The 11,397-nt window shown below is 48.0% G+C and overlaps 1 protein-coding gene across 1 annotated transcript; it reads right to left on the bottom strand.

The window, feature by feature from the left end:
• Positions 1 to 1,057: 1,057 nt before the first annotated feature.
• vcpip1 (valosin containing protein (p97)/p47 complex interacting protein 1) lies at positions 1,058 to 11,155 on the bottom strand. Its single transcript, XM_042498377.2, has 3 exons — positions 8,291 to 11,155; positions 5,472 to 5,558; positions 1,058 to 4,761 (listed from the first exon to the last, which is right to left on the bottom strand). Exons 1-3 carry the CDS (start codon positions 10,932 to 10,934, stop codon positions 3,992 to 3,994), a joined length of 3,501 nt encoding a protein of 1,166 aa, XP_042354311.2. The 5' UTR covers positions 10,935 to 11,155; the 3' UTR covers positions 1,058 to 3,991.
• Between the last annotated feature and the right edge of the window lie 242 nt (positions 11,156 to 11,397).

Genomic DNA, 11,397 nt, shown 5'->3' on the forward strand with positions numbered 1-11,397 from the left:
AACACTGATTAGAAAATGGATCATGAAACATGAACAAAACGTGTCGTTTTTCTTCTTTTCCAACAGACAAACAGAAAAACTCGTCAGTGACGACAAAATACAGAAACAAGTGAAGGAAGTGATTTTATTGTTGGGGTTGAAAATTCATCACACATGCAAACAGCGATGTCGAAGCCGTGTATCATCAATATTTTATTAGCAAACCAGAAAAAAGTTAACAAAAAAAAAGAAAAAGAACTGAAGGAACTGAACAATCTGTGTTTCTGTAGTTTCTGTACAGGTCCAAATATACTACAATATATACTATTATACAACTGGATTACAATTCATGTCAGTGTACAGCAGTCACAAAGAAAAACTTCAAGTCTGTTACAGCAGTGTCGTCTGAGCAAACTCTTCTTGCTTTTGATTTGGACGACCGACTGACCGACTGACCGCCGGACAACCGACCGACCGACCGACTGACCGCCGGACAACCGACCGACCGACCGACTGACTGCCGGACAACCGACCGACTGACCGCCGGACAACCGACCGACCGACCGACTGACTGCCGGACAACCGACCGACCGACTGACCGCCAGACGACCGACCGCCCGACTGACCGCCGGACAACCGACCGACCGACCGACCGCCGGACAACCGACCGACCGACTGACTGCCGGACAACCGACCGACCGACTGACTGCCGGACGACCAACCGACCGACTGACCGCCGGACAACAGACCGACCGACCGATTGCCGGACAACCAACCGACTGACTGACCGCCGGACGACCGACCGACTGACTACCGGACGACCGCCGGACAACCGACCGACCGACCGATTGCCAGACAACTGACTGCCGGACGACCGACCGACCGACCGACTGACTACCGAACGACCGCCGGACGACCGGTTTCTTCTCTGACTGATGAAGTGCAGCTAATCACGAGCACGCTACGGCAGCATTCCCTCTTTTTCTCAAAGTGCAGAGTCTCACATTTGTTCACCCAAAACCAACCTCAGAAAGCCGAAAACAAAAAAGGACTGATTCACAGATTTCACAGATGGAGATTTGTTTTCGCCAAAGACCAGATAAAAAATATGGTCAAACTACAAGTTTTTTTGTTTTTTTTTTTCAAACTTGAGGATTTAACCCTTTGAAACTGGAGTAAATTGGCTTGATTTCTTTCCAAAATGGGAATAAAAAAATGAGCAATGAAAGAAAAAATGACCCCAAAAAAGCACAAATAATGAGTGTGAAGTACAAAAAATTACCTGAAAATTTGTCTAAAAATAAATATTAAAAAAGGAAAAAAAGTTTTTTTTTAAACAGAAAAGGAAATGACCTTGAAAAAGTACTTACAAATTTATAATAATTTTGTAACATAATTTTAAATATGAAATTATCATAAATATACTTTTCCCTTGCTCCCCTAGATGTTTTTCTAAGAAAAATTCAAAATCTATTAACTTCTTGCAATTTACGACCAAGTTGCTCAGAGTCTTTTTCTACATACTTTTGAAAGAATTTGCACAAATTTGCTCAGAGTTCAAAAGGTTTAAATATTTGTGAAAGGCGTCTGAAAGCAGCACAAGAAAAGTGGTCACTCCAGTTTTCAAAGGGTTAAATGAATTAATAAGGTAAAAGCACTCAATAGTTTAAAAAACCCAACAAGAAACAGAACTGAATTGTAAAACGTTTGTTGATTTTGCGTTTCACGAACAGATTTTAAGGCGTGACGATCAGTTAGTCCAACGTGAAGATGTGGAAGAAAAATAAACATTTTATTGGCAACAAAAGTTAAAGTGACCGTCCGTCATTTTAAAGGAACAGTTCGATGTTTTGAGAAATGTTTTTTTTGTAATTTGTGACGGTTCGTGTTTTGTTAGCCGAGCATAAAGTCCAGACAGAAACCTGTAAAACTGTAACACTGTTTTTACTTGTTGTTGTTTTTAAACTTTGGTTTAAGTGTGAATGAAAACAAACGAGACGTGACGAGTTAATCTGGGAGTTTTAGAGGAGCCGGCTGGTTCCAGTCTCTAAAATACGCTAACTGACCACCTGAACACCGAAATCTCAACAAGAGCCACAACAAGCAACTTTCCCAAAATGTCAGAAACTTGTTTGGATTTGAGTTTTGACAGTTGTGATTTGTTTTATGGTCGTGAGGTTTCAGTTTTTTGGATAGAAAAGCAGGTGGACCAGAGGCAGGTTTTTTTCTGCAGAACTAATCAAACGTGTGCCGTCTGCAGGAAACGAGTGTTACTTTTGTAGTGTTTCAAAATGAGTTTTCTTTATTTGTTCATATGCAAACGTGTCATCACTGTGATATTAAACAATCAATCATTTTTAACAAATGAACACATTATTAATTATGTTTGTGGCACATGAAGCTTTTTCAGGCACTTGACCGTCAGATAAATGCTTCGTTATCGGTTAAATTATCTGTCCAGATAAACTCAAACAGCAGAGCTCATCGTCTGTTCAGAGTGTGACGTCCGCCAAAATAACACAATATCCAAAATCTAATTAGGTAAAGCAAATATCAAAAGTCCCATTTAACATTTGAGCCAATGCTCCTTTTTTAAAACATAAGAAAATATTTTTCATTAAGTACGACGGAGGATAATATAATAATATCATACTGATACAACTTTATTCTCGTAATACTGCAGTGTTTTTTCTTTTAAATTTACAAATTTGATCTTGAAATATTGAATTTATTTTCTTTTAAATTTCTTAGATTTTTTCTTGCAATATTACCACTTTTTTTCTTGAAATTGCGACTTTAAAGGCCTAATAATATGAGAATATTCTCGAAATCCCAGAATTGATTTTTCGTTAACATGGCCCTAACCCTCTGTGGTAACAGTGAAACTTAGATGTTTGACATTTTTCTGGGCAGACGCAGACGGCGACCGCGATGAACCTGCAGACAGCAGACGTGTGACGTCACGCTGCATCAACCAGCAAACAAAAGCAACATTTTAAAGGTTTAAGACGTGAGAGGATAAAACGCTCCTCCCCTGCAGGCGGCACAGGCGCCTCTGAGCTGCATTCAGGCGCTTCACATCCATCAGGTTGTGTTTTGGGAAACTTAAAGTGGTGACCGTTAGGGAGGAAAATAAAATGAAAAAAATCTCATTTCAAAAGTCAGGCAGTCGAGCAAACGCAGATCCAGAGTTCTCCCCGCGTCCCTCAGGCAGACGGACGGACGGACGTTGGAAAAGCAGATTTTGGCGATGAAGGCGTTGATGCGCACAGAGGCCGGTGCACCTTTTTCACAGCGTGCACTTTAACGGAAGCATGTTTGCAGGACGTCACGCCGCCGGCGACCCGCGGCTCTCCTCCTGGCGGCAGATTAAGACTCGGAGGATTCTTCTATCTACAGGAATGCGTCTCACGCGTGAATCCTTGCGGTGTTTTGGCCGCACGTCCCGGTGTGTGGCCAGAGGATTAGACGGTCTGCCGGCGGGACTCACAGGGCGAAAGATACAATCCCGTCACCACGCACGCCACTCTGCGATAAACTGCAAGACGGTCATTAACGATACATCATCAGCTGAGAAGATTCATTTTCCAAAGGCAAAATAATTTCTCTGAAAAGCAGGAATCGATGGTGTGTTTATTTACGGCGTTGTGAAGTTTGGCGTGTGGGCAGCTGAGATGAGGGAGTGTGTACCAAAGTGCATAGAGTCTAAACACACACACACGCACACACACATACGCACACACACACACACAATGGCCTCAGCACTGCAGCAGGAGTGTAATGTTGCCGTGGTGATGTATCGCAGAGATCGCGTCTCGATGTATCGCCTCGGGGATTGTTGTCCCGCCGCGAGTCTGCAGAGGTGAGGACGGTCGGCTCGTTCTTTTGTCATGCAGTACGGACAACGAAACACGATGAAGACCAAAGCTTTAGGATCCGACCTGAGGCGTTATGACCCAAAGATGCCGGCGAGGCGGGGCGGGGGCGGGGCGGCGCTGGGGGTCAGGAGTGATCAGGAGTGATCCATGGGTTCGGTGGCGTTGCTCTGCCCGGCGTCCTGGCTCTCCATCTCCTCCGGTTCCTCTGCCTTCCCGTCCTTCCCGTCCCCTCCTGCAGCTGGAGGTTCGTGGTCGTCTGTCGACGCTGGTTGTCCCGCTCCCGTCCTCGTCCGCTCCTGGCTCGCCCCGTCCTCCTTGGTGGCGCTCTGCTGCTCTCTCAGGTGGCGCTCCATGGACGCCTGGATGGAGGACACCATCTCCTGCAGCTTCCTCCGCTGCTGCTCCATCACGCCGGGGTCCAGGCCGCGCCCGTCCTTCATGGTGACGAAGCCCGGCGCCATGCGGACCAGCTCCCTGGTGGCGTCCTCGGGGATGTCCGACAGGTCTGGGGGGCCTCGGGACACGCTGGCGCTCAGGTCCACGCCGCTGCTGTGCTGGCGCGTGATAGGCCGGTGCTCTGGAGGGGAGGAGCCCCCGGCGCTGCCCAGGGAGTGGCCTTTACCCTGGAAGGCGGTGACGCTCTGCAGCTGCTCCTTCTTGCGGACGACGCCGCCGCTGCCCAGCCGCAGCACGCCGTGGGATGGACTCCCCTCTCTGCTGCCCCTGCTGGCCGCCTCAGAGCGCAGCTGGACCAGCGCCTCCTTCACCAGCTCCTCCACATCAGGACCGACGGGGAAGTGACCGGCGGCGTCCACGCAGAGCTCCAGACGCTCCTCTGCTGCGTTATAAACAAACGTCTTCCCCGTCAGGTGAGGCAGCGTGCAGTGCTTCCCGTCCATCAGGCCTGAAACACACGGCGATCGCAGACAGATTAAGACACAAACGCAGGACGAATTTCAGCTGATCTGATTCTCAGCAAATATTCACACAAACATCAGGAGGGAGCTACAGGGACTCTGCAGGTTTGCTGGTTACTCGGTATGTTTGGGTGAGAAATTTGTTCTCCCAGCAGTATAAAATAGAGAAAAAAAATCACAAAAACGTAAAGTGAAGTTGACCTCTGACCTTTTGGATATCACATGTCAGAAATCAGAATTTTTTCCTGTTAAATATTTGTGTGAACTTTTGTCATAATTTGCATATGAATTCTTGAGTTATGGACAAACTTTTCTGAGGTTGAAGTGACTTTGACCACCAAAATCTAATCAGTTCATTGTTGAATCCAAGTGGACATTTGTGCCAAATTTTAAGAAATTCCCTCACGGCGTTCTTGATATAATCTGTTCATGAGAAAACGTAGCTGAAAACACGATGCCTCCAGCTGAAGACATCTCCAGCGCTGAGGCATGAGGACAACACCCACAAATGTCCAGCAGATGTCCCCATCAGAGTGGTATAAATCAGTTTTCACATGTAACTGAGAGCATGTTATATGCGCTGTAATAACCTGGTTACTGCAGGATCTGTGTTCACATGCAGCAGGTCACAAATAAGATTTGTACCCAAACCCGGACGACAGAAATCACGAGTCCTGCAGAGTGAAAACAAACATACCCATGTCCTTTTTGACGATGTTGTAGAAGACGCCACCCTGCTGGAATAAGTGCGGCAGCTTCTTTGCGTACGACCAGACGTCCTCGCCTGCAGCAGACGGAGAGAAATCAAATTTAACAAACCCGCTGACACACACCGGAAATGTCCTGACCTGACAGCTGATTTTCTGAGTGTATTAAAATGAAATTAAACCAACATTTGATTTCCTGGAGGCTGAACGTTTCATATAGCTGCTGTCTTAAAGAAGTTCTTTTTTTTACAGCCTGGTCTTGTTTTTGTCGTTTGGTGTGTCAGTGAGGAGAATATTTTCCTCCCCAGCTTCATCTGTGCCGCAACACGAGCCATCAAACACTTTTTAAAAATGCTGTTTTCTTATGTAATATCGAGAGTAACAGAAGCAGTGTTTTCATATGAGCAGCTAAAAACAGACAGACAGGATATTAGTACAGTGATACTGTTCTGAACTGCAATTGTACTTTTAGTGTCTATAAGGTCAACATAGAGCTTGTGGATCAAAAAAAGAGTCAGAGGAGGATCCCCACACCCCCGACAGAGGTCCTGGCTATCACACGAATGTCCTAAAAATCCTAGAAAAGTACTGAAATCCTTGAATTAGCCTAAAAATGTCTTTAAACCCTAGAAATGTCCTCAAATCCTAGAAACAACTTAAAATGTCCTAAACTCCTAAAACTGTCCTAAAATCCAAAAACAGTCCTAAAATCCTAGAAACATGAATGTGGCTGCTGTGGTTGGCTCCTGGCCTGCTCTCATTTAGCAAAAGTGGCCCCTAAGTGAAGCAAGTTTTCTGACATTTTTTTCCTGTATTTCACAGAGACTCTGTCCTCTGTTTCAGAGACTTTGTCCTGTTTCGGAGACTCTGTCCTCTGTTTCGGAGACTCTGTCCTCTGAGCGGATGTTTTGTGTTTTTAACCAGACCGGAGGATTATTGGATATGAGCTCCTGCAAACAGGAAGTGCAGCGTCAGGCCTGCGGAGCGCTCAGAGTGCAGATGAAACCTTCCTGAATATCGACAGACGCTGACTGTTGGCCGGCCGACCTGTTTATGTGGACGCAGCCGCGACCTTTGACCCTGTTGGCAGGTGAGACGGGAAGGGGAGCGAGAGGCCCGAGTCAGCACAATGAGCGTGCACACACACACACGCACACACACACAGATTTGTTTCTGGTAGCGTTCAGAGCAGCTGATCAGAAACAGACGCTGTGACGGCCGTCACTCAGTGACCAATCAGAAAGCAGCGTGCATGTGTGCTGCACACCTGGACGACAGCGTGAGCGACAGTGAGCGACTCTGCGAGGCTGCGTGAACACGTTTGGTGTCAGACAGATGCTGATTCACTGCAGATGTTGCAAACTGAAATAAAGACACGTCTGAAACAAACGTCTGCTGTAATGCTGCTGCCTGGCACGCAGACGACAGCGTTTTCGGTTGTTTTTGCGGATCATGGCGATTGTTCTCATAATATTATCACTTGAACGTGGATATTTTTTAAAAACGCAAAGAAGAGACTTTTCCACTTTCAGCACGTCTGTACTTTAAATATAAATATGTAACTAGTTAAATCTTTTGAAACTTGAACAATTTGGCTTGATTGAAAAAAAAAAAATACAAACAGGAATAAGTTACAGTTTAAGGTTAAAAATGATCTGAAATACAGCTCACGAAAACAGAAAAGAAGAATATTAATGAAAAGAAAATATTAAAGTCAAACCATGAAACTCAAACTGATTTCTTGACGAGTCAAACGGATTCTGACTCGTCATCAGTTTGTAATGATCATGAAACGATTAGTGAAATGGCAAAAATTATTTTGTCAACTAAAAACATCCATTGAACTGAAATTTAAAGTATTCCGGCCAATGTTCAAATATTTTCTGCTCGTCTCTGTTACAAATCACTGCATCCTTTTCCCAGAGTTTACTCTTCACTAATTAGTTAGAAACTAATCAATAGACTCATCAATAATGAACAATCATTAGTTGCAGCCAAAGTTCAGCTGATAATGAGACTTCATTTTTCATGAATCCTCTTTAAAGGATTTTTTCAGCCACAAAACGACCATCTGTACATAACAATTACTCACTCTGAGTTATATTTAATTCATGAAGAAAACTTTTTTCTCGCGCCTCCACAATGAGCCAAGGATCCAAAAGCTGCTATTATTGATTTACTGATTGATTGGGGTCCGAATCTAACAACATCAAAACATCTGTTTACAAACTCCCATGAAACTCGTGTTTATCCAGCCCCGTGCTCCCCAAGCACATAACTGTTCACTAAAAAACCTTAAACAGGGTTCATACACATTTTACCAATACATTTCCAGGACTTTACCAGGATTTTGCAGCAAATTTTAAAGACAGACAAACAAACCATGGATACTCCTCATTGGGTCTTTTCTCATAACTAGAGAATATTGTTTTTAAACATATATAATTTTTTTAAAAAACAATGAATCAAGAACAGGATTAGAACTGAATATTTAAGGATAACTGAAAAATGTGTCATTTTTTTCCTTCAATATATTTTTAAAGAGAAAACTTTTTATTTTTATTTGTATTTGTTTTTATTTGTGCATGAAAGTGAAATGCTCAGTTCAGCGCAAAGGCGTGCGAGAAAAACAACGTTTTCTTTATGAATTCTACTTGGGGTTAATAACTGATGTACAAATGGTCAATTTTTGGGTGAAATTTTCCTTTAAAATCTGCTCTGAGGACTAAACTGTTTTTGTATGAGCTTCATGGGGAGGCGGGGGGGCCTCGGGGGAGGCGGCCTACATGTCAACAGTTTTGATTCTCACCCATTAACGTTGCTAGGAGACAGAGGGAGGACATCTCAAGGTCGATGCTGTCCTGGAGTTCCCGGCTGCTCATCCTCCCGGACGTCACGGCGTCCTCGCTCTTGGCCGAGTGCAGGGCCGAGTGCGAGCTGGAGGCTCTGGGTATGGAGGCCGCGGGGCTCTTGTCATCGGGGCCCCTCAGTATCTCCACCGTCACCCTGTCGCCGTGCTGCAGCGCCACCGGTTCATTTTCCTCGCTGTCCTTTGGAGGGAGCAGTTCTTTGGGCGGGAAGCCGTAGCGGATGCACTGCTGCGCCGGTGGCACGCCAAACTGGTTGGCGATGCTCCTCTGCAGCTCGGAGAAGGTGGTGTGCACCTGCAGGGTCAGCATGGCCTGCCTGCCGTCGCTGGTGGTCACACGGATCTTCTTCTCCTTATTGGATGAGGAGGGGGAGGAGGATTTGGTGGGCGTGGCCGGAGCAGAAGAGGAGGAGATTTCCGGAGAGGCCCGGGGGGAGGACGTCCGGCCCTTCTGCTCCTGCTTCAGTTTGTCCGTCCGCCGCTTCTGCGTGACGAGGGCCTGCTCGCTGATGCTCTGCTGAATGCTGCGCTCAGCTCGGCTCATCGTCAGCTCCTCCTTGTGGAGCGTCTTCGCCTTCTGACCTGTCAGGATGATCTTGGTGGGCGGCTGGGGATCCGCCACCGGCTGAGTCTCTGTGACATCGGTGAGACGCTGAGCGTGAGCCCCGTCGATGGACACCGGGTTGTACTCGTCCGGGTTCTTCTTGGCGGTGTGATGTAGGATGGTGTTGACGACTTTCTGCACCAAGATCTCGCTGCCAAACTCGCCGGGGAAGTGCTTGGTGACCAGCTTCATTGCCACATCGTACACGTTGCTGTTCAGTGCCGGTTCGGTCTCGTACTGGAACCAGTACACCGTCTCTCTCACCACCCGCCCCCCCCACTCCAGCGTGATGGGGAAGGCCTCGGGGAGGTTGTCGTACTCCTTTCCCTCCCAGAAATGCTTGAAGCCACAGCCACACTTCCCGCCCTGGGAGCGGGTGTTGGTTCTGTCCCCGTCCAGGTACACCACTGAGCCGTTGCCACGGATGTGGCGCATCGAAGTGCCGTGACACCAGTTGCAGGTGTTGAGGGAGCTCAGTTTGTAATCCGGGACTAGGACGTCTCTCTGCGGGTCGTAGGAGCAGACCACGTTGTTGAGGGGGAAGCTGTAGTTCTTGTCTGGCCGCAGCTGTCCGTGCGTGGATTTGGCCAAATTGTACAGCTTCCCCCCAGGAGCCAGCCACTCCGGCAGGACGTGGAGCTCAGAGAGGGCGCCACAGATCAGGCAGCGGTGCAGCCGGTTCTCCATCACCGACTTCTTTGCAGCCTCGGTCACCTCTTCAGGCTGGATGCCAATCACGCCAGTCCGCCTGTACACGTACTGGTGCACATCGGCCACCAGCGACGGGTGGATGCTGTGCTTCTCCATGAACACCTCCTCCATGGAGTTGACCAGCCGCATCAGGTATTTATCCTGCAGACTGCGGTCGCCGCCGATTACGCAGCTCCCGTCCGGCTCCAGCTTGATGTACTTCCTGATGAGCTCCTGCGGGACGCCCCATGCCTTCGGCAGCAGGCGGGCGGGCAGCTTGGGCAGCACCGTGTTCTTGATCCCCACCAGAGGGATGTAGTGGTTCCTGCCTGAGCTGCTCCAGGCGATGCAGATGGGCTTGTTGAGCTTCCCGTCTTTGCCCCGGCACTGCTCCTCGGCCACCAACCCGGGCAGGAAAGTGGCGGAGTAATCCCCGGAGCTCCTCATGCCACTCAGGGAGTCCAGCAGGATGATGGGCCGGTGGAGGACATTGGCTAGACCGAAAATGTGGATGTTGCGTAGCCCGAGAGGCACGCCTTCAGGAGGGATGAACAGCGGGTCGCACTCGTTGATGATATCCTCCCACTCTGCGGCGTCGATAAAATCCTGAAAGAGCGCTTTGTAGCAGTCCAGGTTCTGCTTGAAGTTCTGCTTCAGGTTCTCTCTCAGGGCGTGCCAGAACAGTTCTCTGCCCACCAGCGCTCTGGACACGGCGTGGACCAGGCAGTGCCCGTCCCCGTCCACATGCACCGGGATGAGACACTCCCTGTTGCTGTTGGCTTTTTTGACCTCCTCCAGGGTGTCGTGGAGGTATATGAGGCTCCCGGACCGGTCCTTGCCGTAGCCCATGGTGGACACATGGTCCGGCTCGATGAGGAAGGCTCTGTCCCCCAGGAGCGAGCAGTCAAACATCTCCCCCTGGTTCATGTCCCGCAGCAGCTTGGCTTTGCCGGTCTGTTTGTCCATGCCATACCTGGTGAGGACCGGGGACAGCAGCTTGCAGTGATAATTGGACAGACCCATGACTTTGACCAGCTCCGTGCCTTTCTTGGGGGCCCCGGTGACGCCGAGCAGGGCGTTTCTGAGCAGGTTATGGAGCACAACATCCGGATCGGTCACCTCCTCGACGTTGATCAGGTTCTTCTGCTCGTGGCGCTGACCGCACTCGGTGCACTCGATGCTAACGGAGCCGTACGCGGGGAAGAACAGCCTCGCCTGACATTTCGGGTCTGGGCAGGTACCAGACAAAATACGCTTGTCTTTTTTCTTGGAGCTCTGCAGCAGCGACATGTCGGGCGAGAAAAGCTAAAACTGCAAGTCAGCTTCACAAAATCATGATAGTCACACTCCGGCGGGGCTGTCCGACGATCTGCGGGTCCGATAACGACACTTATTAACCAGAATAACACAAGAACAACACGGAAGCGGCTGCTTTTTCTCTTTAGCAACTGACCGTTGGTAAACGTAATACGTCATGACGTAAGCGTCTGGGATTTGTAGTTCGGCTGCGTTGTTTCTTGTAAATGTGTACACACGAGGGTCAAAATGACCGACTTTCACTTTTTCTCTTTATGTCGCTATACTTTTACATAATCTTAAATATGTGAATATATCCCAAATTAACTGTAAAAAATGGTTAAAAATAGCAACAGAAACATCAGATTGACTACATTTACCAGAATGCAACACGCCGCAGCGACGTTTTGTTGTGTCAGGAAGTTAATACGGCAGAATCATGGCAGTTTGGGCAGAA

The sequence above is a fragment of the Plectropomus leopardus genome, chromosome 12, assembly GCF_026936395.1.
Source record: "Plectropomus leopardus strain MGB_pleo_1.0 chromosome 12, ASM2693639v1, whole genome shotgun sequence".
NCBI lineage: Eukaryota > Metazoa > Chordata > Actinopteri > Perciformes > Serranidae > Plectropomus > Plectropomus leopardus.

What these genes read in the sequence shown, in the direction of transcription:
- vcpip1 (XM_042498377.2), bottom strand. Translation starts at nt 10,934, where the DNA reads ATGTCGCTGCTGCAGAGCTCCAAGAAAAAAGACAAGCGTATTTTGTCT. An exon ending in TCTCCTAGCAACGTTAATGG is followed by an intron (nt 5,559 to 8,290) that starts GTGAGAATCAAA and finishes CGTCTGCTGCAG; the next exon opens with GCGAGGACGTCTGGTCGTAC. An exon ending in CATCGTCAAAAAGGACATGG is followed by an intron (nt 4,762 to 5,471) that starts GTATGTTTGTTT and finishes CGTGTGTTTCAG; the next exon opens with GCCTGATGGACGGGAAGCAC.